This window comes from Ursus arctos, unplaced genomic scaffold, assembly GCF_023065955.2.
Source record: "Ursus arctos isolate Adak ecotype North America unplaced genomic scaffold, UrsArc2.0 scaffold_26, whole genome shotgun sequence".
Classification (NCBI taxonomy): domain Eukaryota; kingdom Metazoa; phylum Chordata; class Mammalia; order Carnivora; family Ursidae; genus Ursus; species Ursus arctos.
Window position 1 is genome coordinate 25,222,716 of NW_026622941.1, and position 25,527 is coordinate 25,248,242.

At 39.3% G+C, this 25,527-nt stretch overlaps 1 protein-coding gene and 1 pseudogene across 7 annotated transcripts in view; both read left to right on the top strand.

The window, feature by feature from the left end:
• BMAL2 (basic helix-loop-helix ARNT like 2) overlaps positions 1–5,578 on the top strand; it is a 113,757-nt gene extending 108,179 nt beyond the window's left edge. For all 7 annotated transcript variants that reach the window (XM_026502213.4, XM_048216531.2, XM_048216529.2 and 4 more), the window contains one exon: positions 478–5,578. In XM_026502213.4, the coding sequence (XP_026357998.1) occupies positions 478–614 (137 nt within the window). In that variant the 3' untranslated portion in view covers positions 615–5,578. The remainder of the gene's footprint in view (positions 1–477) is intronic.
• A 1,147-nt stretch (positions 5,579–6,725) lies between these two features.
• Positions 6,726–7,768, top strand: LOC113257388 (secreted frizzled-related protein 3-like; annotated as a pseudogene).
• Positions 7,769–25,527: the final 17,759 nt, after the last annotated feature.

Below are 25,527 nucleotides of genomic sequence, written 5' to 3' on the forward strand. Positions count from 1 at the left end.
CCCATTTATGTGCATCAAATGAGTTCTGTGCAATTTCTCTGACAGCACAGGGTTATAAAAATAGGTGACCCATTTAAAAATATATCAGCCTTCTGCAATTTAAGATCTATGCTTTGCCCTCAAAATTACATCGCATAGTATTCTAGCCTTGCCATTTTTAGATTGTTATTTTAATTCCAGTTAGTTAACATACAGCGTAATATTAGTTTCAGGTGTACGATATAGTGAGCCATCAATCACGTACAGCACCGGACGTTCATCGCAAGTGCCCTTCTTCATCTGTATCATCTCTCTCTCCCATCTGCCCGCCCCCTCCCCTCCGGTGACCATTGGTTTGTTCTCTGTAATGAAGACTCTGTTTCTTGATTTCTCTCTCTCTCTCTTTTTTTTTTTTTTTTGCTTGCTTTGCCATTTTTAGTGATATTTATCTTTTAACCTCCAAACATACTTACACAAGTCTGTATTTTAATTTGATAGGTGAAGGTGCCCAGCTGGATTTTGATGCCCTGTGTGACAATGATGACACAGCCATGGCTGCCTTCATGAATTACTTTGAAGCAGAGGGGGGCCTGGGAGACCCCGGGGACTTCAGTGACATCCACTGGACACTCTAGCATTTGATTTTTGATTCTTACAAATTAGGAACGTGTTAAAGCATTTCATTGACAAAAAAAAAACCCAAAAAACAAAAAACCTGTATAATCTACTGGACTGTATTGATACTGTTTTTATCTTTTATTCCTATTAATAGTCTATCAGTTGTTACAGATATGCACCTTACTTCCACAGCAGAATGGGGAAATGTGATGTTTCCCTTCACAAAGAATGGCTCAGAGTTTCCTACAGACCCCTTTTCTCAGTGACATGGCTTAAAACCCACTAGTTACTATCTTTTGGTTAAAATTTTTTAACCAAGAATATCATATACATCTGGTTTTGTATTTATTTTCTGATGCAGTTTTTGAGTTTGGGGGATTTAATATATTGACATTTTCCTGTGTCTAAGATTCACTTTTAATGGATTTATAGATTTGTGGAAGTTGGAGCATCTCCATTTCTTGTGTATATCCTTAATTGAGGATAAGGCTTATACACTTTAAGAAAACTCTGAGCACTTGAACATTTAAAGAGACAGTACAATTGGTAGTCATAATTGCAGTGAAGACTGTATTCAGTAATTGAAAAACTTGGGCAAATGTAAAGCCACAATAGTTATGCTTGGCCAAGCACTTGAGATAGGCTTTAAGTGAGGATTTATTTAAAATTCAGGGGGAAAAATTTTTTTAAGGGACTTTCAACTTGGCTTACAGAAAAGGAAATATCTTGGGCCCTAGATCTTGGTAATTATCCTTTGCATGTAAGAATTATTGCTAATATAACCAGTCAAGATTTTCATTACATATAAAACCAGTTTTTGATACAGAAAATGTGCTTAGCGAAAAATGAGGCCTGGAGGGAAAAACAAGTGCAGGCAGGTTAAATGTCTCGTGTGAAGTCACAGTTAAGCTCATGTTTTTAAAATGCTTAATGTGTATAAATCAGTTTCTTTATGCACATTTGGGAAAGCAATGGTCTCACTGGTTAAATGATTAGTTAGCTGACCCAGGAACTAGTTGTGGCTTTCTAGAGTAGGCAATTACAGTTACTGTTGCTTGTAACCAATTATACAAATGCTAAGTCTAGTTTTGAAACTGAGACAATGAGAAAGAATTTAAAAGCCAATTTTCTAGCTATAATTACAAATTTTGGAGATCATTTTTTTAACTAGTCATTGAGAGGTGGCTTATCCTGAGGATAAGAATATTCAAAATCATATATGTATACCTATCTTTTTGAAGGTCATACTTTCATAATATCTTGTTTCATAGTTCTTTCTAGTTTACCAAGTGTGTTTTCATATATTTTCTTTTGTGCCCTACAAATGAGAGTACAACAGGCTAGGAAACTAATGGGGAAGCTGGAGGCTCAGATGTGGGGATCCAATGCAGTTCTCTTCCTCTAGGTGGTGCTACACTTTCCAGCAGCTATGGCTGGGAGCCTTGCACCAAAACAAAGCATTTTTTTGACCTTGCATATTTCTTTAGACTGCCAGTGATAGGTTAGAACTTTTGTCAGACAGGTTAATGGCAAACATACCAACAGGGAATAGTCCAAAAGCACACGTTCCCTTCAGGTGGGACCTCTGCAGTGGCTACATAGGGAAGGATGTATCGGCACGTTGTCCTCCAGACGATACAGTGTTCCCGCAATATTGGAGGGTCAGCACCACTCCCAGTTCTGGGACTTGAGGGACATGCAGGTTTACAATAAGCCAGAGAAACCCTACAAGATGGGGGAGATTGGTTTGCAGCGGGCTAAGCATGCTTGTCCCTGCTTCTTCAGATTTAAAACTATCACATCTGTTCTTTAAGTCCGAGGCCGGACCAATGTAACAGTTGAGGGTCTAAACCACTGCAGGTTGGACTTGGCCTCCAGAGTTGACCTAAGCCAGTGATAGCAAGATGGGTCACTGTGGCTGGATGAACTTGAAAGCAGAGGGGCAAACCCTCCTGATGCAAGAATCTGAGAGGCAGAGTTTCTAGAGGCAGGCCATTGCTGCCATGCACAGAAACAGTTTTTCCTCTTGGCAAGAGGAAAGGTTAGTCCAAGGACCGGTGGGCAGAGAGCCAACTGAAGGCTTTGATCCTTTAAAATAACCTACTTGAGTATTTTTCTGTAGATCTTGTCCCAGACCCAGAATCCAATTCATACAATGTGGGATAACTGTAGCTCTCCCGTGTTTAGTGTTTTCTCCAAAGTGTGTTGCATTTACATTGAATTGCTGTTAGGAGTGACAGATATTCTTACGGCCTACCCTGTATTACTTTTTCTCCTACCCGTTAATTTCCTGCATTTTGATGCAAAGCATCTACACATTGAATGAAATAGAAATATTCTAGTTCTGTCTTTTTTTTTTCCCTAAGTCTAAGAATTACCTACAATAACCTAGTGGAGTGGGGAAGAGCCTAGAATCAGAAAGTGCCCGCTTGGCCTAAGTTTAGCTGTGTGACCTCAAGTAAGCCATTTCAGTACTCTGTATGTGCCTCAGTTTCCTCGTCTGTAACAAGAGGTTTGATCTGTCAGCTGACTTCCAGTTCTGGTTCTGTGATTCTAATCCACAGGACTTGAGCAGGAGGGTCAGATGCCCATACGGGCTCTGTGTTGGCAGGTCTGACGGCTGCAAGCCACGCGTGGCTATGGAGCACTTGGAATGCAGCTCATGCAGATTGAGATAGACGGTAAATGTAAAATGCATACCAGAGTTCACACATTTAATATAAAAAGGGAGCATAGATATCACATTAACAGTTTTATAATGGAGCCCCTGGCTGGCTCAGTCAGTAGAGCACGCGACTCTTTGATCTCAGGGTCGTGAATCCAAGCCCCATATTGGGCGTAGAACTTACTTAAAAATAAAAATGTACAAATAAATATAAAAACTATCTTTTAAAAAACAATTTTATATTGATCATGTATTCAAGTATTTTGGATATACTGAATTATATAAAACATTCGCATTTTACTTTTTACTTTTTTAATGTGGCTACAAGAAAAGTTTAAATTACGCATGTGGCATATATTATATTTCTATTGGACCGTGCTGCTCTAAAACATTTTATGAAGGGGATATTATTGAAGTAGACCAAAGGTTATACCATAACTATGATATTTACGTCTAAATGCTATGGTTTAAGGAACAATTATTTATTGATCCTTGACTTAGTATAATCAAATAACTGTGAACCTCTGTCCTTGCGCCAAAATTTAAAACTGTTTGAAACTAGTAAGCCTGGAAATGTGATCAGTCATTTCATTACATGATGATAGCTTGAAATCAAATAAAACTTGGGGGATATGTTGACACCCTATTGCAGTCACTAAATCTGGAAATCCATTGAGAAATAGACAGGAAAATAGACAATAGAGGCTTTGGGTAAATAAAGGGGATTAAGGTATTTCATTACAGTGTCATAGTGGGAAAAGACTATATTAGCCCAATTCTTTGAGGAACTTTTTTTTTTTAAATGATTTTTTATTATGTTAGTCACCATACAGTACATCCCCGGTTTCCGACGTAAAGCTCGATGATTCATTAGTTGTGTATAACACCCAGTGCACCATGCAATACGTGCCCTTGTTACTACCCATCACCGGTCTATCCCATTCCCCCACCCCCTCCCCTCTGAAGCCCTCAGTTTGTTTCTCATAGTCCATAGTCTCTCATGCTTCATTCCCCCTTCTGATTACCCCCCTTTTCTTTATCCCTTTCTTCCCCTACCGATCATCCTAGTTCTTATGTTCCATAGATGAGAGAAATCATATGATAGTTGTCTTTCTCTGCTTGACTTATTTCACTTAGCATTATCTCCTCCAGTGCCGTCCATGTTGTAGCAAATGTTGAGAACTCGTTCTTTCTGATGGCTGAGTAATATTCCATTGTATATATGGACCACAACTTCTTAATCCAGTCATCTGTTGCAGGGCATCTCGGCTCCTTGCACGATTTAACTATTGTGGACAATGCTGCTATGAACATTGGGGTGCGTATGGCCCTTCTCTTTACTACGTCTGTATCTTTGGGGTAAACACCCACTAGTGCAATGGCTGGATCATAGGGTAGGTCAATTTTTAACTTTTTAAGGGACCTCCACACTGTTTTCCAGAGTGGCTGTACCAACTTGCATTCCCACCAACAATGTAGGAGGGATCCCCTTTCTCCACATCCTCTCCAACAATTGTTGTTTCTTGCCTTGTCTATTTTTGCCATTCTAACTGGCGTAAGGTGGTATCTCAGTGTGGTTTTGATTTGAATTTCCTTGATGGCTAATGATTTTGAACATTTTTTCATGTGTCTGTTAGCCCTTTGAGGAACTTCTGAAGCCTCTGGGCACAGTAAATGAAAGAACCACTACCTAGGTACAGGACCATGTTTAGTAGTTCATTTCAGTCCCGGCTCTAAAGAAGCACCCACCACTCAGTGGGTCGTTGTTGGGCTCTGGAACTGGAAATTGAGATTTGCCAAGCACAGTTATGAGAAGAGCAAGGAAAAGATCGGACATGATCAGAAGCCATCAAGGAAAACTGCTAAGTGGCCACTAGGTGTCACTTTTCCATTTCTAGAGCGCTTTGTTTTCATTGCTTTTTCCAAATTCCACGGGGCCTAAGGGAGGCATTTATGACTTGTATTTAGATTAGGTCTGCCTCTCCGGTGTGGGTTATTTTATGAGAAATGCTTTTTAAGAGAAGTCTGGGAAGATGTTTCCCATATAATATAAGAACTTTGGTCTAAGATGCTTTCCAGATGTGGCTCCAGTAAAAGGTGACCATAGAAAGAAAACTTGTCTAACCTGGAATATGCTTTCTGAACTTGCTTGAGAGTATATGGTATGTGTGTGTCACTGCTCTCACATTCCTGGGCTTAGCTTTGTTTTTTATACAATTTTTAGCTCTTTTCTGTTTACTTGCTCTTGTCCGTATATTGGTATTTTTAAATTTTTGTGGTAAGTAAAGAGTGAAATTAAACTATATTTTATAATAATTACTAGTTTGAAGCTTTTTTTTAACTTAATATGTTAAACCTCTTCCAAAAAATATCTCCTTAACTGCTTCCTAAAGTGGAAACACACACCAGAAGACCCAGTCTTCTCAAACCACTGGGCAGAGAGGTGTATCGAACTACATTACTCTGTATATATTTGTGTTCATGAGGGTACACTAACTGCTGTACCCATCTCCCTGTCCGTAATGGCGCTCAGAACTTCCCAGTACATGTTGCTCTTCCACCTGGCCATCTCAGTGGAGAGAGCATCTCTGTTTCCTACCAGTTCACACAAAAATGTCCATTGTTTGGGCCTTTGGATCAACTTAGTTCACATAGGTTTTCCTGAGATCACCAGGCTGTGATATACGGATTGGTCGGGTTTTGATTACATGCCCAAACCTGTATTTTAAAGGCATCCTTGAAAGGGAAATGATGTCAGAAATAGCCAGCTGCTTGACGTTCTAGGGCCAGTGGAAAGAATGTGGACATGTGTGGAAAGGACAATGGAAAACGTGTCATTTATGATTGATGATTTCGGAGGATCGTGGGTTTAGCTCTATGAACCTGGAGTCTTGTTTTTGGTTGTTTGGGTGGGGGGAGGGCGGTGAGAGCGTAGTCAGTAGCAGCAGGTTGTGTCCTGTGTTTTTGACACCGATCACCTTTTGTTTAATACCCAGCCCCTAGCTGCTCTGGAGGACTCTGTCTATGGCTTCGGTGTGTGTCTAGAGACTCCATAAAGAGCTGTCTTAAGTTCTTGTCCAGCTGTGTGTCTCTGGCGTAGGACGTATTTTCTTAGGCAGTCCTAGTTCTTAAGCTCACATTTAGGGAGTATTTTCCACATGTATTCCTGTCCACGAGGAAATCAGTCTCATTTTACCTTGCGAGTAAATACGTCACGTTTTTTTGTGATAATTTTTTTCTTCAAAAGACAACACTAAAATGAGAAGCCTAGATTATGGAGATTTATCATTTAATAGAATTCTTGAAAAATCTCCTTCCGTCTAGCTCAAAATGGTGATATAGGAAGACCCCGAACCTACCTCCTGTCACGGACAGACCAAATCTACAGCTGGGGGAGGAGGCCGTGAAGCAGGCCTCTCAGAGTCCTCGACGCCACTGCATTCTGCCCCATCCTGCCAGGATCATGGTCTGCATTTGTCTAGGAGGGATGCTGCTGCGGGCTGGGCTTGGGCTGCTTGCCGGGGCTGTGCTCTGCCTGCTGTGGATTCCTGGGGCCAGCCTGCAGCCTGTGAGCCTGTGAGCCTGTCTGCATCCCTACCCTAGAACATGACAAAACTGCCCGGCCATTTGGCCACAGTACCCAGACCAATGCCATCCTAGCCACTAAGCAGTTCGCAGGTCTGCTGGGCACCGCCAGGAGCCCACATCTGCTCTTTCCCTGTGCCATGTACACATTCATCAGCACCATTACTTCCAGCAAGAGCACGTTAAGTTCTGCAAGTCTCTGTTCAGGTAGGCCCAGAGGGCTGCAAGCCCATCTGCATCAGACTCTGGGGTCTGAGAGCCAAGCCTACGAGGAGCTGCCGTTTAGGACTGGGGCACGTGCATCTTTCATAAGGCCACCATCACTGTGGACAGAGTGAATTTCCTAGGGATCCTAGTAACGGAAACTGTAGAGGGGCAAGCAGTGAATGCTGCAAATTAAACTTATTTGGGCTACACAGAGGACCTAGCTCCAAAACAATTATAACTATGTCATTCAGGGAGGCTAAAGGTAAGAGGTCAAGAACAAATGCCATGGTGTGACTGCAGTAGTTGAGGTGAAGGAGATTCTGAGGGCTTCTCTAATAAACATTCCAAGCACACCATTAACCTTTGCACCAATTCTGGCTGCCTGTGTCCTCGTTCATATTAATGAGTAGCATATCATTATGGGGTATGAAGGTGAGTGATGTTCCAGATTAGCCTTAGTGGAAAGTAATATTGCTGAGAAATGGAAGGATCAACTTTGTAAAAAAGTTAAGCCCTGGGATAGGAAGCTCTGTCATCTTAGAGTAAAAGTGATTCTAGCCATAGTAATTCCACTCAGAGTCAGACATCTGGCAGGAACTCTAACCCCCTAAAAGCACACAGCTAAACCCTGAAATGCAAGAACAGCAGCGAACTTCATATGAAGACTTGCATTGCTGGACTAACAGGAAAATTGCACTGGTGAACATGATAATCTGTTATTTACCACGTAAATGGGTATTACCTCTGCTTTTCTCTTTTCTCCTTCCCTTTTTTGTAGTCGGAGTTTGGATCCTTAAATACATATTCAACTTAACAACAAAAAAACACAATTTATAACTAAATAATGAAGTTAAAGACAAGGGGAGAATCTTAAAAGCAGTGAGGAAAACAACTTGTTACATACGAGGGAACCCCCATAGGATTATCACCAGATTTTTGAGCCGAAACTTTTCAGGCCAGAAGGGAGTGGCACCACATATTCAAAATGCTGAAAGGAAAATAATTTCTGCCAACCAAGAATACTCTATCCAGGAAGCCTATCATTCAGAATAGAAGGAGAGATCAACAGTCTCCCAAACAAAAGTTGAAGAAATTCATCGCACCAGGCTTATAACAAATGTTCAAGGGAACTCTTTGAGTGGAAAGGAAAGACCATAAGCAGGTGTAAGAAAAGGGAAAGCACGAAAGCAGTGAAATTAATATCTATAAAAATCAGGGGCGCCTGGGTGGTGCAGTCGTTAAGTGTCTGCCGTTGGCTCAGGGCGTGATCCTGGCGTTCTGGGATCGAGCCCCACATCAGGCTCCTCCGCTGGGAGCCTGCTTCTTCCTCTACCACTCCCCCTGCTTGTGTTCCCTCTCTCACTGTCTGTCTATGTCAAATTAATAAATAAAATCATAAAAAATATATAAAAATCAGTCCAGGGATTCACAAAATAGAAGGATGTAAAGTATGACATCTATATGAAATGTGGGTGGGGGGTAGTAAAAATTTAGTTTTTATTTTTATTTTATTCAAGAGAGAGCATGTGCGAGTGTGGGGGAGGAGCAGAGAGGGAAGCAGAGAGAAAGGGAAAGAATCTTAGGCAAACTCCACACTGAGCTCAGACCTCAATCTCATGACACTGAGATCATGACCTGAGCTAAAACCAAGAGTCAGTTGTTCAACTGACTGAGCCATGCAGGTGTCCCAAAATGTAGTGCTTTTAGAATGGATTCAAACTTAAACCACCATCAACTTATTATAGACTGTTAGATGCATAAGATGTTATGTATAAACCTAATGCTAACCACAAATAAAAAACTAGTAATAGACATGCAAAAAATAAGGAGAAAGAAATCCAAGAGTATCACTAAAGAAAGCCAGCAAACCACAAAAGAAGAGAGCAAGAGAAGAACAGAGAACTACAAAAACAACCATAAAGCAAGTAACAAAATGGCAATAAGTACATACCTATAGTAATTCCTTTGAATGTAAATGGACTGAACACTGTAATCAAAAGACAGGGTGATGGGTTGGATGAAAAAGCAAGATCCATCTATATGTTGCCTACAAGAGACTCATTTCAGACCTAAAGACACCTGCAGATTAAAAGTAAAGGGATAGAGAAGCATCTATCATGCAAAGCTTGATACTTTGCTGGACAAAATAGACTTTAAAACAAAGACTGTAACATGTGACAAAGAAGGACATAACATCACAACAAAGGAAACAGTCCAATAAGTAGATATAACAATTGTAAATATTTATGCCCCCAACATGGGAGCATCTAAATACATAAAGAGGCTAATAACAAAGTTAAGGGAAGCAACTGATACTAATACAATGAATAGTAGAGGACTTACCCCATTTACATCAATGGATAGATCATCCAAACAGAAAATCAACAAGGAAACAGTAGCTTTGAATGACACATTTGGCCAGATACAACTAACTAATATATTCAGAACATTCCAGAATACACAATCTTTTCGAGTGAAGATGGAACTGTTCCCAGAATAGATCACATGTTAGGCCACAGAACAAGTCACAACAAATCCAAAAAGACTGAAGTTATATCATGCATCTTTTCCAACCTACAATGCTATGAAACTAGAAATTAACAACAAGAAAAAATCTGGAAAGAACACAAATACATGGAGGTTAAATAACATGTTACTGACAATGAATGGGTCAACCAAGAAATCAAAGAGGAAATGAAAAAATATATGGAGACAAATGAAAACACAAGGATCCAGAATCTTTGGGATGCAGCAAAAGTTGTTCTAAGAGGGAAGTTTATAGCAATACAGGCCTACCTCAAGAAGTAAGAAGAATCTCAAACAATCTAACCTTACACCTAAAGGAGCTAGAAAAGGAAAAACAAACAAAACCCAAAACCAGTAGGAGGAAGGAAATAATAAACAGTAGAGCAGAAATAAACAAAATAGAAACAAACAAAAAGAACAGATCAATTATAACCAGGAGCTGGATCTTTGAAAAGATCCAAATTGATAAACCTTTATCCAGATGAGAGATTCTAATAAACAAAATCAGAAATGAAAAAAAAAAATAGCACCACAGAGATACAACAGATGAGAGTATTATAAAAATTATATGTCAAAAAATTGAATAACCTAGAAGAAATGGATAAATCCCTAGAAACATAACCTCATAAAACCAAACCAGGAAGAAATAGAAAACTTGGACAGACCAATTGCCAGCAATGAAATTGAATCAGTAATCAAAATATTCCCAACAAACGGGGTGCCTGGGTGGCTCAGTTGGTTAAATGGCTACCTTCAGCTCAGGTCATGATCCCAGGGTCCTGGGGAGCCCTGCTCTGTGGGGAGCCTGCTTCTCCTTCTCCCCTACTTATGCTCTCTAGTGCTCTCTCTGTCTCTCAAATAAATAAAAGAAATCTATTAAAAGAAATTCCCAACAAACGAAAGTTCAGGACCAGATGGCTTGACAGGTGAATTCTACCAAATATTTAAAAGAGGAATTAATACCTATTCTCCTTAAACTATTCCAAAAAATAGAGGAAGGAAAACCTCCAAATTCATTTTATGAGGCCAGCATTACCCTGATACCAAAACCAGAAAAAGACACTACCCCCCCCCAAAAAAGTGAACTATAGACCAATATCTCTGATGAACAGATGTAAAACTCTTCAATAAAATGTTAGCAAACTAAATCCAATAATACATTTTAGAAAAAAATCATTCACCACAGTAGAGTGAGATTTGTTCCTGGAATGCAGGTGTGGTTCAATATTTGCAAATCAATCAACGTGATACATCACATCAACAAGCGAAAGGATAAAAACCATATGATCATTTCAATAGATGCAGAAAAAGCATTTGACAAAGTACAACATCCATTCATGATAAAAACCCTCAACAAAGTAGGTTTAGAGGGAACATACCTCAACTTAATAAAGGCCATATGTGAAAAACCCCTAGCTAACATAATAGTGAAAAGCTGAGAACATTTTCCCTAAGAATGGGAACGAGACAAGGATGTCCACTCTCACCCCTTTATTTCAACATAGTACTGGAAGTCCTAGCCACAGCAAGCACACAAGAGAAAGGATAAAAGGTATCCGAGTTGGTAAGAAAGAAGTAAAACTGTCACTATTTGCAGATGACATGATACTATATTTAGAAAACCCTGAAAACTCTCAAGAAACTAGGATAAATGAATTAAATAAAGTCACAGGATATAAAAATCAATATACAGAACTCTGTTGCATCTCTATACACTAATAATGAAGTAGGAGAAAGAGAAAGAAAAACAATCCCATTTACAGTTGCACCAAAAATAAAATACCTAGAAATAAACCTAACCAAGAAGGAGAAACACCTGTACTCTGAAAGCTATAAAATACTGATGAATGAAATGAAAGGTGACATAAACGAATGGAAAGATATTCCGTGCTCATAGATCAGGAGAACAAATATTGTTAAAATGTCCGTACTACTGAAAGTAATGTACAGATTTAATGCAATCCCTATCAGAATTCCAATAGCACTTTTTACAGAAACAGAAGCAGCAATCTAAGAAGCAATCCTAAGATTTGTAAGGAACCACAGAAGACCCCAAATAGCCAAAGCAATCTTGAGTAAGAAGAGCAAAGCTGGAGGCATCATGCTTTGCAATTTCAAACTGTATTACCAAGCTACAGTAACCAGATAGTAAGGTATTGGCATAAAAACAGACACATAGATCAGCAGAATAGAGGGCCCGCTCATAAATCCATGAATATGTGGTTGATTAAATCACAACAAAGGAGCCAAGAGTATACAATGGGAAAGGACAGTTTCTTCAATGAGTAGTATTGGAAAAGCTGGACAGCCACATGCAAAAAATGAAATTGGACCATACCTTACACTACTCACAAATACCAATCTGAAATAGATTACAAATTTGAATCTAATAAACCTCACTCTGAAAAGCTTCTGCACAGCAAGGAAACCATCAACAAAACCTATTAAATGGGAGAAAAATATTTGCAAATTATATATCTGATGAGGGATTAACATCCAAGATACATGAAGAACACAAACAACTTAATGACAAGCAACAACAACAACAACACCACAAACAATCCAATTAAAAATCGGGCAGAGTATCTGAATAGACATCTTCCCAAAGATGACATACAGGTGGCCAACACATACATGAAAATGTGCTCATCATCACTCATCATCAGGGAAATGCAAATCAAAACCACGGCGAGATACCACCTCACACCAGTCAGAATGGCAAATATCAAAAAGAAGAAATAGCAAGTGTGAGGATGTGGAGAAAAGGGAACTTTTGTGCACTGTTGGTCAGAATGTAAATTCGTACAGCCACTGTGGCAAACAGCATGGAGGTGCCTCAGAAAATTAATAGATCCAGTAATTCCACTGCTGGGTATTTACCCAACAAAAATGAAAAATGAAAACACAATTGAAAAAGATATATGCACCCCTATGGTGCTGTGGAAGCAAATTGGGTGTCCATCCATAGACGAATGGATAAAGAAGATGTGGTATTTATAGTCACTGGAATATTATCCAGCTGTGACAATGAAATTTTGCCATTCATGACAACATGGATGGACCTAGAGGGCATGATGTTAAGTGAAATAAGTCAGAGAAGACAAATACTGTATGGTTTCACTTATATGTGGAATTTATTTTTTTTAAGCTCTACTTATTTTTTTGAGGGAGAGAGAATATGAGTGGTGGGAGGGGCATAGGGAGAGGAAGAGAGTCTTAAGCAGACTCCTTGCTGAGCATGGAGCCTGGCACAGGACTCGGTCACACTACCCTGAGATCATGATCTGAGCCAAAATCAAGAGTCGGTGGCTCAACCAACTGAGTCACCCAGGTGCCCCCTACATGTGGAATTTAAAAAACAGAACAAAACAGACTCACAAATACAGAGAACAAACTGGTGGTTGTCAAAGCGGAAGGGGATTAGGGATGAGTGAGACGAGTGAAGGGAATAAAGAGGTACAAATTTCCAGTTATAAATAAGTCGCAAGGATAAAAAGTAGAGCACGGGAAATATCGATATTATTATGATAACTTTATATGACAAATCACAACTGTACTTGTCATGGTGAGCAATGCATAATGTATAAAACTATCAAATCACCATGCTGTACACCTGACACCACTATTGTATGTCAACTATAGTTCAATAAAAAATTAGGAACTGAAAATAGAACGTATGATCAACGATTCGCTTCTGAGTATTAACAGAAGAAAATGAAAACACTAACTGGTTAGGATATCTGTGCCCTGAGGCTCGCTGCAGCACTGTTTACAATAGCCAAGACGTGGACACAACCACTTAGGATGAATGGATAGAGAAAATGTGTTATATGTGTATACACACACACACACACACACACACACACACACACACACGTGATTATTCAATCAGAAAGAGAAGGAAATCTTGCCATTTGTGGCAACATGGATGTATCTTGAGGGCATTATGCTAAGTGAAATCAGAGAAAGACAAATACAGGATGACCTCACTGGTAAGTAGAATCAAACAAAAACACAACAAAAATCAAGCTCAGAGCACAGACTGGTGGTTGCCGGAGGCAGGCTTGGGGAGTGGGTGAAATGATACAGGTGGTCAGAATGTACAAACTTGCGGTTATGAACTAAATGCACCCTGGGGATACACTGTGCAGCATGGTGACTGTAGTTAATATCACCGTACTGTATATTTCAAAGTTGCTGAGAGTAGATCTTTAAAGTTCTCATTATAAGAGAAAAAAATTGTGGCTATGCATGGTGATGAATGTTAACCATATTGATTGTTGTGATCATTTCACAATATAGGAATATAGCAAATCATTACAGTTTACACCTGAAATTAATATAATGTTAAGTCAGTCGTCTCAATGAAAAATTTTTATTTTATACTTGGTTGAGAGAGCAATAACCAAAAAGGTTATTTCTGGCTCTTTCATCTACCAGAAAGGACATTTAGACCGATAGCACATAGTTAGCTGATTGTTAGAATTGTTTGGAAGCCCATAGTTCTCTATTTGAATTAACAAAGTCAAGAAAATGTTATAGTACCTGAAATAGTCATTCTTGGGAGGGAAAATAGAAACATATTATTAGGTTATATGTAAAATAATCAAATTAATATTATTCACAGTAGAACACTATTCTAATTCTTTGTAGTAACATTAGCCTATCTTAATTATTTTTTTCTGATTATGAAATAACTATCTTCAGTGTTGAAAATTCAGGAATATAGGAAAGTGCTAAGAAAATAAAAATCACTTATAATTTCACCATCTAGTGAAAAAGCACAATTAACACTTTGGTAATCTGTTTATTTTTTCTTCTAGGCCTTGAAAGTCTGGTAATTTCTTTTAAGTTATAAAATTGTACAAATAGGATTCTATTATTCCTATATTTTTGTATGAAATTAACATGTATATTGGTTAAAAGTCATTTAGCTTTTATTTATTTATTTATTTATTTTTAAAGATTTTATTTTATTTATTCGACAGAGATAGAGACAGCCAGCGAGAGAGGGAACACAAGCAGGGGGAGTGGGAGAGGAAGAAGCAGGCTCATAGCGGAGGAGCCCGATTTGGGGCTCGATCCCACAACGCCGGGATCACGCCCTGAGCCGAAGGCAGACGCTTAACCGCTGTGCCACCCAGGCGCCTCTCAAAAGTCATTTAGCTTTTAAAAGCATAAAATTACCAAAAAAAAGTCTCTTATACTAATTCTTGTTAGCTAACTCTTAAAAATGAATTTAAAAAAGAATTACCTTTTTTTTTTTAAGACTATTCATTTGAGAGAGAGAGAGAGCGTGCACAAGGGGAGGGGCAGAGGGAGAGGGAGAAGCAGACTCCCCACTGAGCAGGGAGCCTGACATGGGGCTCGGGGCTCGATCCCAGGAACCTGAGATCATGACCTGAGCTGAGGGCAGACCCTTAATCATCTGAGCCATCCAGGCGCCCCTAACTTGTAATTCTTGTCCAGAGCAACCATTTATAACTTTCTTTTTCTTTTTTTAAGATTTTATTTATTCATTCGACAGAGATAGAGACAGCCAGCGAGAGAGGGAACACAAGCAGGGGGAGTGGGAGAGGAAGAAGCAGGCTCATAGCGGAAGAGCCTGATGTGGGGCTCGATCCCATAACGCCAGGATCACGCCCTGCACCGAAGGCAGACGCTTAACCGCTGTGCCACCCAGGCGCCCCAACCATTTATAACTTTCATTTAACCTATTATAGTACTTGTCTCTCTCAATATGCTTTGATTGCCACTTCTTGATTTGCACAGAATGGGTGTATAACAGGGAGCCCACATAACAGGGAGCCCACAATTTAAATAGTCTCCTAATTATGGAACATATAGAGTATTTGGAAAGTGTTACTATTATGGGTAATATGTCAGTTAACATCCTTCAACAAATGCTTGATTTTGTTTGCCTCTATACTCAGAAAAACTTCTCCACCCCAAGATCAGGTAAATATACACCTACATTTCCTTCTAGGTGTCATGTGTTTTCATAATTTTATAGTAAAGTCTTTGACCTAGCTGAAGTTTAGTCTGTAATGAAATACAAGTCTAATTTTTCTTTCTCAAATATTAGCCACTTGCTCCAGAAACATTCAGTGACTAGTCCTTCCTTTTACCACCACTGATCTGCAATGTTACCTTTACCAACTGTTACGTTCTTACATATTCTGGGACCTGTTTGGAAAGGAGGGGGGTTGGGGTAGTGGCGCTGTAGGTGTGGGGAGGGGTTTCTCACCCATTAATCTGGCTGTCCTCTCACCAGTATCAAACTGCTTAAATTGATTAAATAATGGAGTTTGATATGGATCTTTCCATTATTTGATGGTGTATTACTGTTTCTTCTGAAGGGTTTCAGAACATGCCACCCCAAAATATGTCCCCTTGGCACATGGATTATTTTGAGCTGAAGGCACTCGAGAAACAGCAAGTATAGAAAGGGCTCTCTGCACACCCCCTTTCTACCTAAAAGCAGGACACAAAATTTCCCCATGAGAAAGGTACCCTTCCTGTATAAGAAAAAGAAGAATATTCTTATCAGCAGAGACTGGGAGTCAATAGTGAAATGGACTTCCACAAGCAAACCTATAAAAATAACCCTGATTTTCCATTAGTTTCCCCATATATTTACCAGTCCCTATTCCACAGTTTATTGGCCCTAACCCAATTCATCATAGCTTATCACATTTCCACAATTTACGGTTGTTTGTGTAAAAAGGTATGTAGCTTTGGGGGCCTAAAGCCTTCTTTAATTCTTCATTGTCCTTCCAAAGATTCCCATCTACACATAAAAATATTAAATTTGTATGCCTTTCTCCTGCTAATCTGTCTTACATCAGTTTAACTCTTAGGCCCAGTCATGGGACTTGGATAAAAGGATGTTTTACTTTCCCTACACTTTTTTTTCCTGGAAGTTTTTAAAATAGAAATTTTCTATATATTTACTTATAAAATATTTTTAAGATGGTGAAAATAGAGGAAATGTTAAAGTCAGAAAAAAAATATGCAGTTTTTATTTTATCGGGCTGCATATCAATCACTTAAATCAATTAATTCCATTTCAGGAATGGTGTTGATGGGTTTAGCATTCTTCTAGATTTCCATTATATATAGAATTCATTGATATAGAATTAATTTATTCTTGGAACGACTATCAATACTACAGTCTCTATTCTCTTGAGTTGTTGTTGTTCCAAGAGAGTAACATCTAACCTTTATTAAATTCTTAGTATGGCAGGCACGTTCCTAAGCCTTGTACATGTCTTAATTCAAGCTGCCTAACAACTGTGAAGATAAATGCTGGTATTACCCTGTTTTACACATGGGGAAACCAAGGCTCAGCGAATTAGGTACCTTGACAATGTTACCCAGCTTATGAGCGGTGGAGTCAGAATCTAGACCCACGCAGCCCACACTGGTGCTCGTAACCTTGTATTGTCGCAAACCCTTTGATTTATTGTAGAACTTTCAGGATCTTCAGGCCTTTCCCTCACCCTCCTTAATTTAATGAACAACAATCTCAGTTTTGTTTTGTTTTTTAATTATAAAAAGTCACTATCTTGGGATAGCCTGGATGGCTCAGTTGGTTAAAGGACTGCTTGAGAGAGCGCACAAGCAGGGGGAGTAGCAGACAGAGGGAGAGCCAGGCTCCCTGATGAGCAATGAGCCAATGTGGGACTCAATCTGAGGACCCCGGGATCATGACTTGAGTCAAAGGCAGATGCTTAACCGACTGAGCCACCCAGGCATACCTTTTACCAACACTTCTTATTTTCTGGGTCTGTGTGTGTGTGTGTGTGTGTGTGTGTTTAAATAGTGGTCATCCTAATGGGTGTAAGGTGGTATCTCGTGGTTTTGATTTGATTAGTGGTGTTAACCATCTTTTCATATGTTTTTTGGCCATTTGTGTGTTTTCTTTGGAGAAATGTCCATTCAAGTCTGTTGTCATTTATTTATTCATTCATTTCAGTATAATTAACAGACAGTGTTATATTAGTTTCAAGTATACAATACAGTGATTGAACAATTCTATACATCACTCAGTGCTCATCACGTTAGGGGTACTCTTAATCTCCATCTATTTCACCCATTCCCTCCCCTCTGGTAACCACCAGTTCTCTATATTTAAGAGTCTGTTTTTTGTTTTTTTTTTCTTTGTTTGTTTTCTTAAATTCCACAAGTGAGTGAAATCATATGGTATTTTCCTTTCTCTGTCTTATTTTGTTTAGCATTATACCCTCTAGGTCCACCCATGTTGTTGTAAATGGCAAGATATGATTCTTCTTTATGGTCCAGTTATATTCCATTGTATATATACACCATATCTTTCTTATCTATGAGTCTGTGGATGGACACATGGCTTGCTTCCATAATTTGGCTATGGTAAATAATGCTGCAGTAAACACAGGGGTGCATATATCTTTTCAAATTAGTGTTTTTGCAGCCTTTGAGTAAATATCCAGTAGTGAAATTACTGGATCATATAGTAATCCTATTTTTAATTTTTTGAGAAACCTCCATACTGTTTCTCAGAGTAGCTGCACCAGTTTTGCAAGCCCACCAACAGTGTGAAAGCATTCCTTTTTCTTCACATCCTCACCACACTTTTTTGTTTTTGATTCTAGCCATTCTGACAGGTATAAGGTGATAGCTCATTGTGGTTTTAATTTGCATTTCCCTGATGAGTGATGCTAAACATCTTTTCATGTGTCTGTTGGCCATCTGTAAGTCTTCTTTGGAGAAATGTCCATGTCTTCTGCCCATTTTTTAACTGGATTTTTTTTTTTTTTGGCATCGAGTTGTATAAATTCTTTATAATTTTGGAATATTTAGCCTTTATTGGATATATCATTTGCAATATCTTTTCCCATTCAGTAGGCAGTCATTTTGTTTTATTTCCTTTGCTGTGCAAAAACTTTTTATTTTCATGTAGTCCCAATAGTTTGTATTTGCTTTGGTTTCCTTTGCCTCGGGAGACACATGTAGAAAAATGTTGCTACAACCGATGTCAGAAACGACTGCCTGTGCTCTCCTGCAGGATTTTTATGGTTTCAGGCCTAACATTCAGATATTAAATCCATTTTGAGGTTTTTGGGATATATAATGTAAGAAAGTGATCCAGTTGCGTTCTTTTGCGTGTGGCTGTACAATTTTCCCACCATTATTTGTTGAAGAGACTTTTCCCCCATTACATATTCTTACCTCCTTTGTTGTAGATTAATGACCATATAATTATGGGCTTATTTCCGGGCTCTCTATCCTATTCTATTGATCTATATATCTATTTTTTTGTGCCAATACCATACTGTTTTGATTATTGCAACTTTGTAATACATCTTTAAATCTGGGTTTGTGATACTTCCAGTGTTGTTCTTCTTTCTCAAGATTGCTTTGGCTATTCAGGGTCTTTTTTTGTTCCATACAAATTTTCAGATTATTTGTTCTAGTTTGGTGAAAAATGCTGTTTATATTTTGATAGTGACAGCATTTAATCTATAGATGACTGTTATTAAAATGTCCATACCACCAAAAGCAATTACTCCAATCCATGAGCATGGTTTGGGTCACCTTCGATTTCTTTCATCAATGTTTCATAGTTTTCAAAGTAAAGGCCTTTCACCCCCTTAAAATTTATTTCTGGATATTTCATTCTTTTTGGTGCAATTGCAAATGGAATTGCTTCCTTAGTTTCTCATTCTGCTACTTTGTTATTAGTATATAGAAACATGATGGATTTCTGTGTATTAATTTTATATCCTGCAAGTTTACTGAATTTATTACTTCTAATAGTTTTTTGGTGGAGTATTTTGGGTTTTCTATGTGTCATCTGTAAATAGTGACTTTTTTTTAATAGTCACAGCTTAACTTCTTTCTTATAAATTTGGATGCATTTTATTTTTTTCTTGTCTGATTGCTGTAACTAGGACTCCTATTGAAATGAATTTTGTAAACCTAAGGGAATTTCTTGAAATAAGTAAGGAAATTTTATTTACAAATCATTACTTTGTTGAACTAATTTATACAACTGCATCACAATTATGAGGGGAAAAAACTACCCACTAAATATTTAGAAGAAATATAGTAGATACATAGAGAGCATCTGTACCACCATCTTCTTTACATGCCTGGCAGACATGGCTAAAGAAATATATCTCTTTTTTTTTGTTGTTGAACCCAGCTGGGCTTTCAAGCCCTTCCCAACTCAGAGCTTCCCAAGCAACCACTCACAAGTGACTGAGGCAACATATTAGATTAAATGTATTTTTCATGTTGTCCTTGAAAACATTTATAAGAACACATTAGGTAAAGCAGAATTCCTCAGACACGCCACATTGAGAAAATCATAGCTGCAGATTCATAATGATTACAAGCATTTTAAACTTGTGGAGAAATCCTCCCAGAAAGAAGTTACTTAACTGATTAACCCAGCATTTCCTAAATTGACTTGACCACAGACCATTTTCTCACATTATTCCTACTATAATACTGTGACATGTTTATGAAATGGTTATTTGAAATATTGAAACAGGTCTCTGATATTTTCCTTATAATGACCATTTGTAACATTGCTGTCAGTTCTCTGAAAAATGTTAATTACGTTTAGCTCATTTTACATCTTGTGAAATCTGGTTTCCACAAAAAGGCTAAAAAGCATTTTTTTATTTTTATTTTTTTTTTAAGATTTTATTTATTTATTTGACAGAGAGAGAGACAGCCAGTGAGAGAGGGAACACAAGCAGGGGGAGTGGGAGAGGAAGAAGCAGGCTCCCAGTGGAGGAGCCCAATGCAGGGCTCGATCCCAGGGATCCGGGATCACGCCCTGAGCCGAAGGCAGACACTTAATGACTGAGCCACCCAGGTGCCCCAAGCATTTTTTTTTTTTTAAAAGATACAAGAATATCACCTTATCTTCAAACTAGGAGTAAAATTTTCAATAGCATGAAAAAATTCCAAGACACTGTTTAATTTTTAGTGATTATTTTAAACTAAAAGATGGAAGAGATTGAATAACTAAACAAAAGGGATGTCCTTTTTTAAAGATTTTATGTATTTATTTGTCAGAGAGAGACAGAGAGACAGAGAGACAGAGAGAGAGAGTGCAAGCAGGGGGAGTGGCAGGCAGAGTAGAAGGCTGAGTAGGGAGCCTGACTCAGGAGACTGACTCCTGGCTGAGTAGAAGACTGAGCAGGGAGCCTGACTCAGGCTCCATACCAGGACCCCAGGATCATGACCTGAGCTGAAGGCAGATGCTTAACCAACTGAGCCACCCAGGTGCTCCAAAAGAGATGTCATTATTTATAGGATATCTACCTGGTATTTTATACAAAGGAGGAACAGGCCACTCAGGCCCACTACCTGGAGCCTGGCTCTCATTTTAGCTCTAGATATTTAGGTGTTTACATAGATACGGTTTTGGGGGGGGCTGCGTGGCTCAGTTGGTTAAGTGTCTGCCTTCAGCTCAAGGTCATGCTCTCAGGATCCTGGGATCGAGCCCTGCATTGCAGGCTCCCTGCTCAGCGAGAAGTCTGCTTCTCCCTCTTCTCCTGACCCCTCCTTACGTTCTCTCTCAAATCTCTCTCAAATAAATAAAATCTTAAAAAAAAAAAAAGATGCAGTTTTGGTGAGCATTTATTAAATTGGTCCTTTTCAAGAGATTATGGGAAATAAGTCATTAAAAATCATAGCAACTGTTGCTATGAACATGCAAGTTGGCAAAACATCTTAAGGCTTAATGTTTTCATTCTCAGATATGTGTGTTCACAGGAATACCTGTTAAAAGAATTCAGCATAGTTTTTTCAAGCAGTAACATATGATACTGAAACATAAGAGAGGATTTCTTAAATATAACCTAGCATTGAAACAGAAGAATTCATGAAAATTGGTGTATAAATCCACAGAGACTCTAGATGTGATCCCAGGTAAGTAACGTCAGCATCACCTGGGGCCTTGTCAGAAATACAAATTCTTGGTCTTCCCCCTAGGTCTGATTCAGACACTCTGAACAGATCCCAGCAATCTGTGTGTTTTAACAAATCCTCCAGGTGATTCTAATACACACAAGTCTGAGAACTGTTGTTCTTGTTCCTGTCTGCTTTTAGATTCACTGAGGCTCCTCATTCTGTGTGATCTTGGTATTAATGGAATTTCCCCACATTTGAGGAGAATACAGAGACCATTTCCCAAATGTAACATCTAATGAGCAATTAGAAATGACCCTCCCTCTGTAACAAAAATAGAGTACAGAAGCTGTCTATGTATTTTTAGAACACAAAAAGAATTTGCTTGAATTTTCAGGAAAACAACCAACTAAAAAAGATTCATTCTCCTTTGTCACTAGATTTAGATGATTGGCCTATAAATAACAAATAAAAAATAACAGGATAAGAGTATAACTATGAAGTTGACTAATATCTGTGGCACTTTGAGAAAATACTGGAGCCATTCCCCAGCAAAGAGAGCAATCCCAACTTATATAAATAGAAAGAGGACATTTTAAGTAGTGGGGCTGCCTCCAAGTTAAATAAAAGGGCATCTTTGCTCTGGGGATTGGAGGGACATCCCACACCAAGGGCAGATCCCAGTGGCTGAGCCTCTGTAGGAGGCTGTCTGCTGTGTGGCAGCAGCGTCTGGTACCAAGTATCTGGGTGGCTTGAAGTCTCCAGTCACAACCACCATGTTCCAAGGGGTTCCTGACAAGTACCCACCCTTTTACAGACTTTCACATTCACCTTCATAGCAGTATGACTGTGCTAAAAAAAAATGGGTTCCTTAGCCAGGCAGGTCTTTAAAATCCTGGGTAATGTTTCCATCTGGAGGGACATTTCATAGTTTTTGCATTACAATGACACTCTCTAGAGCAGGGTTTCTCTACCTTGTCACCAGTGATATTTCGGGCTGGATAATTCTTTGACGTGGGAGTCTATTACATACACTGTAGGATGTTTAGCAGAATCTCTGGCCTGTACCCACTAGATGCCAGTAGCAAGACTATTTTGACAAAAATGTCTCCAGACAGTGCCAAATGTCCTCAGGGGGAGGATGCACGATCTCTTCCACATCCCAGTTGAGAACCACTTCCCCAGAGAGCTATGTTCTTTCCGTTAAAGGGGGTAGGAAAAAAAAATCCTCCCTTCTGTTCTTTAATCTTCATTAAGATGACCACTCCTTTGATAGCCCTCATTCTTTTCCTATTTATCCCCTCTCCTCATGCTTCCTTCACCCCCTTCACACCCCCCTGCACACACAAAATCTTTACTTCCTTCCATACATGGACTGGTCCTCCCTCTAAGGCTATCATTTCACTTATTTATTTTTTTTCAATGTTCTCAACTTCCTGGCCCCTTTGCCTTTTGATCTCACTTAACTCCAGAAAATCCCAGCTCTGGATGAGTTCAGCTCTCTGACAACCCTATTCCAACACCAGGCTACCAAATATTGCTTGAGAAAACTGTGGGTCTGCATCAATTCACAATCTCCGACCAATGAGCCTCAATGAGGCAACACAAGGTTCCTGTTTCTCTTGACACACTTCAAATTTTCCATCCCCATCTTGAGTGGGGAGCTCTTAATACACACAGAAAATGTGTTCAATACTAACAAAAAGGTTTTATTTGATTTGATTTAAGGTTTACCTTACTAATACTTCATTTCAAACAATGAAAAATGTGTGAGTGGAGGGAGAGGATCTTAGGGAGAACTAACTGTAAGGAGTGACCAGCCACGGGGATCCCACTCTTCCTCTGCGATAATGAGCCAGGAACAGCCCTTTCCCCAGCCCTGACCATGAGGGCACAATCAGACTGGATTTATTGGGAGAAGAGATGGGTAAACAAGGAAAAAAAAATGGAGATGTCAAGGATATGTTCCCTAGGGTTTTGTGAGTTCACTCTTTATTAGAAAATTTAAAACATAATAGCTGGCAGGAGGATGGTAGAGTAGGAGGTCCCTGAGTTCACCTTGTCCCACAGACACACTGAGATTAACAACTACCTCTACACAACTAACTCTGACAATTCACCTGCAGCCTGGAAGAACAGATCTTCCACAGCTAATTGTAGAGAGAAGGCTGGATGGAAAAGAAGGGTGGTGACACCTTTGGGAACCAAACCTCCAATGCAACTAGTCACAAATGGAATGGACATCACAAGCACAGAAAAGCACAGAAACTACACCAGGCACTCCTGGTACTGGGACCCACCCTCTGAAGATGAGTCCCTATAATGCCTCGCTTTGAAAAATCAGTGGGGCTTAACTCTGAGAGCTTTAAAAATCATTGGGATTAACTCCAGGAGAGCCAGAGGGCAATAGAAAACCCAGTCCCTGCCCTTAAAGAGTCAACATACTAAATAACTTAGCCCAGGAGATAACACAAAGCAGCAGTTTGAAAAGCACCTGGGGTATATGTGAAGCAGATTTATTGACTAATCTTAGTACATGTGCTGGAGGGGAAGGGATCTAAAGACTTCTCCAAGAACAAAAGTGGTGGAGGGCACTATTTCCTTCCCTTCCTCCACACTAGATTGGATGTTTTTGGGAGCCAGTGCTAACATTCTCTATCTACCGTGCTAACACCATGCTAGCACCACATGCAAGACTCAAGTGTTCCTCTGCAAACATCCCTTCAAAGTGACTCCTGTCCCACCACATCTGAAGGGCAACATGGCCTGGAGAAGGGGCTGGGAGGGGGAGGAGATAACCCCACATACCAGTATGCCTCCACTTCCTGCAGCTAAGAGGGCTGGCTGCTCAAGGAGCAAGCTCTGGCCTTGTGCCTGCAGCTGTGACAGAGAGTCTAATTGTAGGCAGCTAAGTTGACCACCCACCCAGCCCACCAGTGAGCCCATGGCAGCCACAGCCAGACCTCTCAACAGAATAGGGAACAAACTCTGCCCAGTGTACTCACAGCAGGTAAACCAGGTCATTGCAGTCGCTGGGCTAAAGGCATTCACGATTCAGCCACAATAGGAGGGCACATAAAATCCCACACAGGAGATACCCCTGGTGCACCTGGTTCTGCTGACTAGGATATTGTTCTATAGGGCACCACAGGACCTCTTAGGGACAAGACCACTAGTTTCAAGACCAGGAGATATGGTTGACCTACCTAATACATAGAAATGAACACATACAGTTAGACAAGATGAGACAGGAGTATGTCCCAAATGAAGAAACAAGACAAAAATCACAGTAAAAGAGCTAATGAAATGGAAATAGGCAAAGTGCCTGCTAAGAGTTCAAGGTAATGGCTATGAGGATGCTCACTGGACTTGAGAAAAGAGTGAATGAACTCAGTGAGAACTAAAACGAAGAGAAAATATTTTTAAAAACACAGTGGAAAAATTCAGTAACTAAAGAATAAAACACTAGAGGAAATCAACAGCAGATTAGAGGATGCCGAAGAATAGATCAGTGACCTGGAAGACAAGGTAATGGAAAGCAACGAAGCAGAACAGCAATATAAATAAATAAATAATAAATAAATATAAATAAATAAATAAATAAATAAATAAAATATTATATATATATAACATGTATATAAATGAGAATAGGTTAAGGGAACTCGGCAACTTCAAGCCTAACAGCATTGCCTTATAGGGATCCCAGAAAGGGTGGGGGGGAGAAAAAGAGGAGAAAACTTCTTTGAAGAAATAGCTGAAAACTTCTCTTATCTGAGGAAGGAAACAGACATCCAGGTCCTGGAATCAGAAAAATCCAAACAAGATGAACCCACGGAGGTCCACCCAATGACACATAATTAAAATGGCAGAAAGCAGTGGTGAGATAATCTTAAAAGCAGCACAGTAAAAGAAAACAGTTACATACAAGAGAAACCCCATAAATCTATCAGCTGATTCCTCAGAAGAAGCTTTGCAGGATATCATGCAGGGAGTGGCATGATATATTCAAAGTGCTTAAAGGAAAAAACCTACAACCCAGG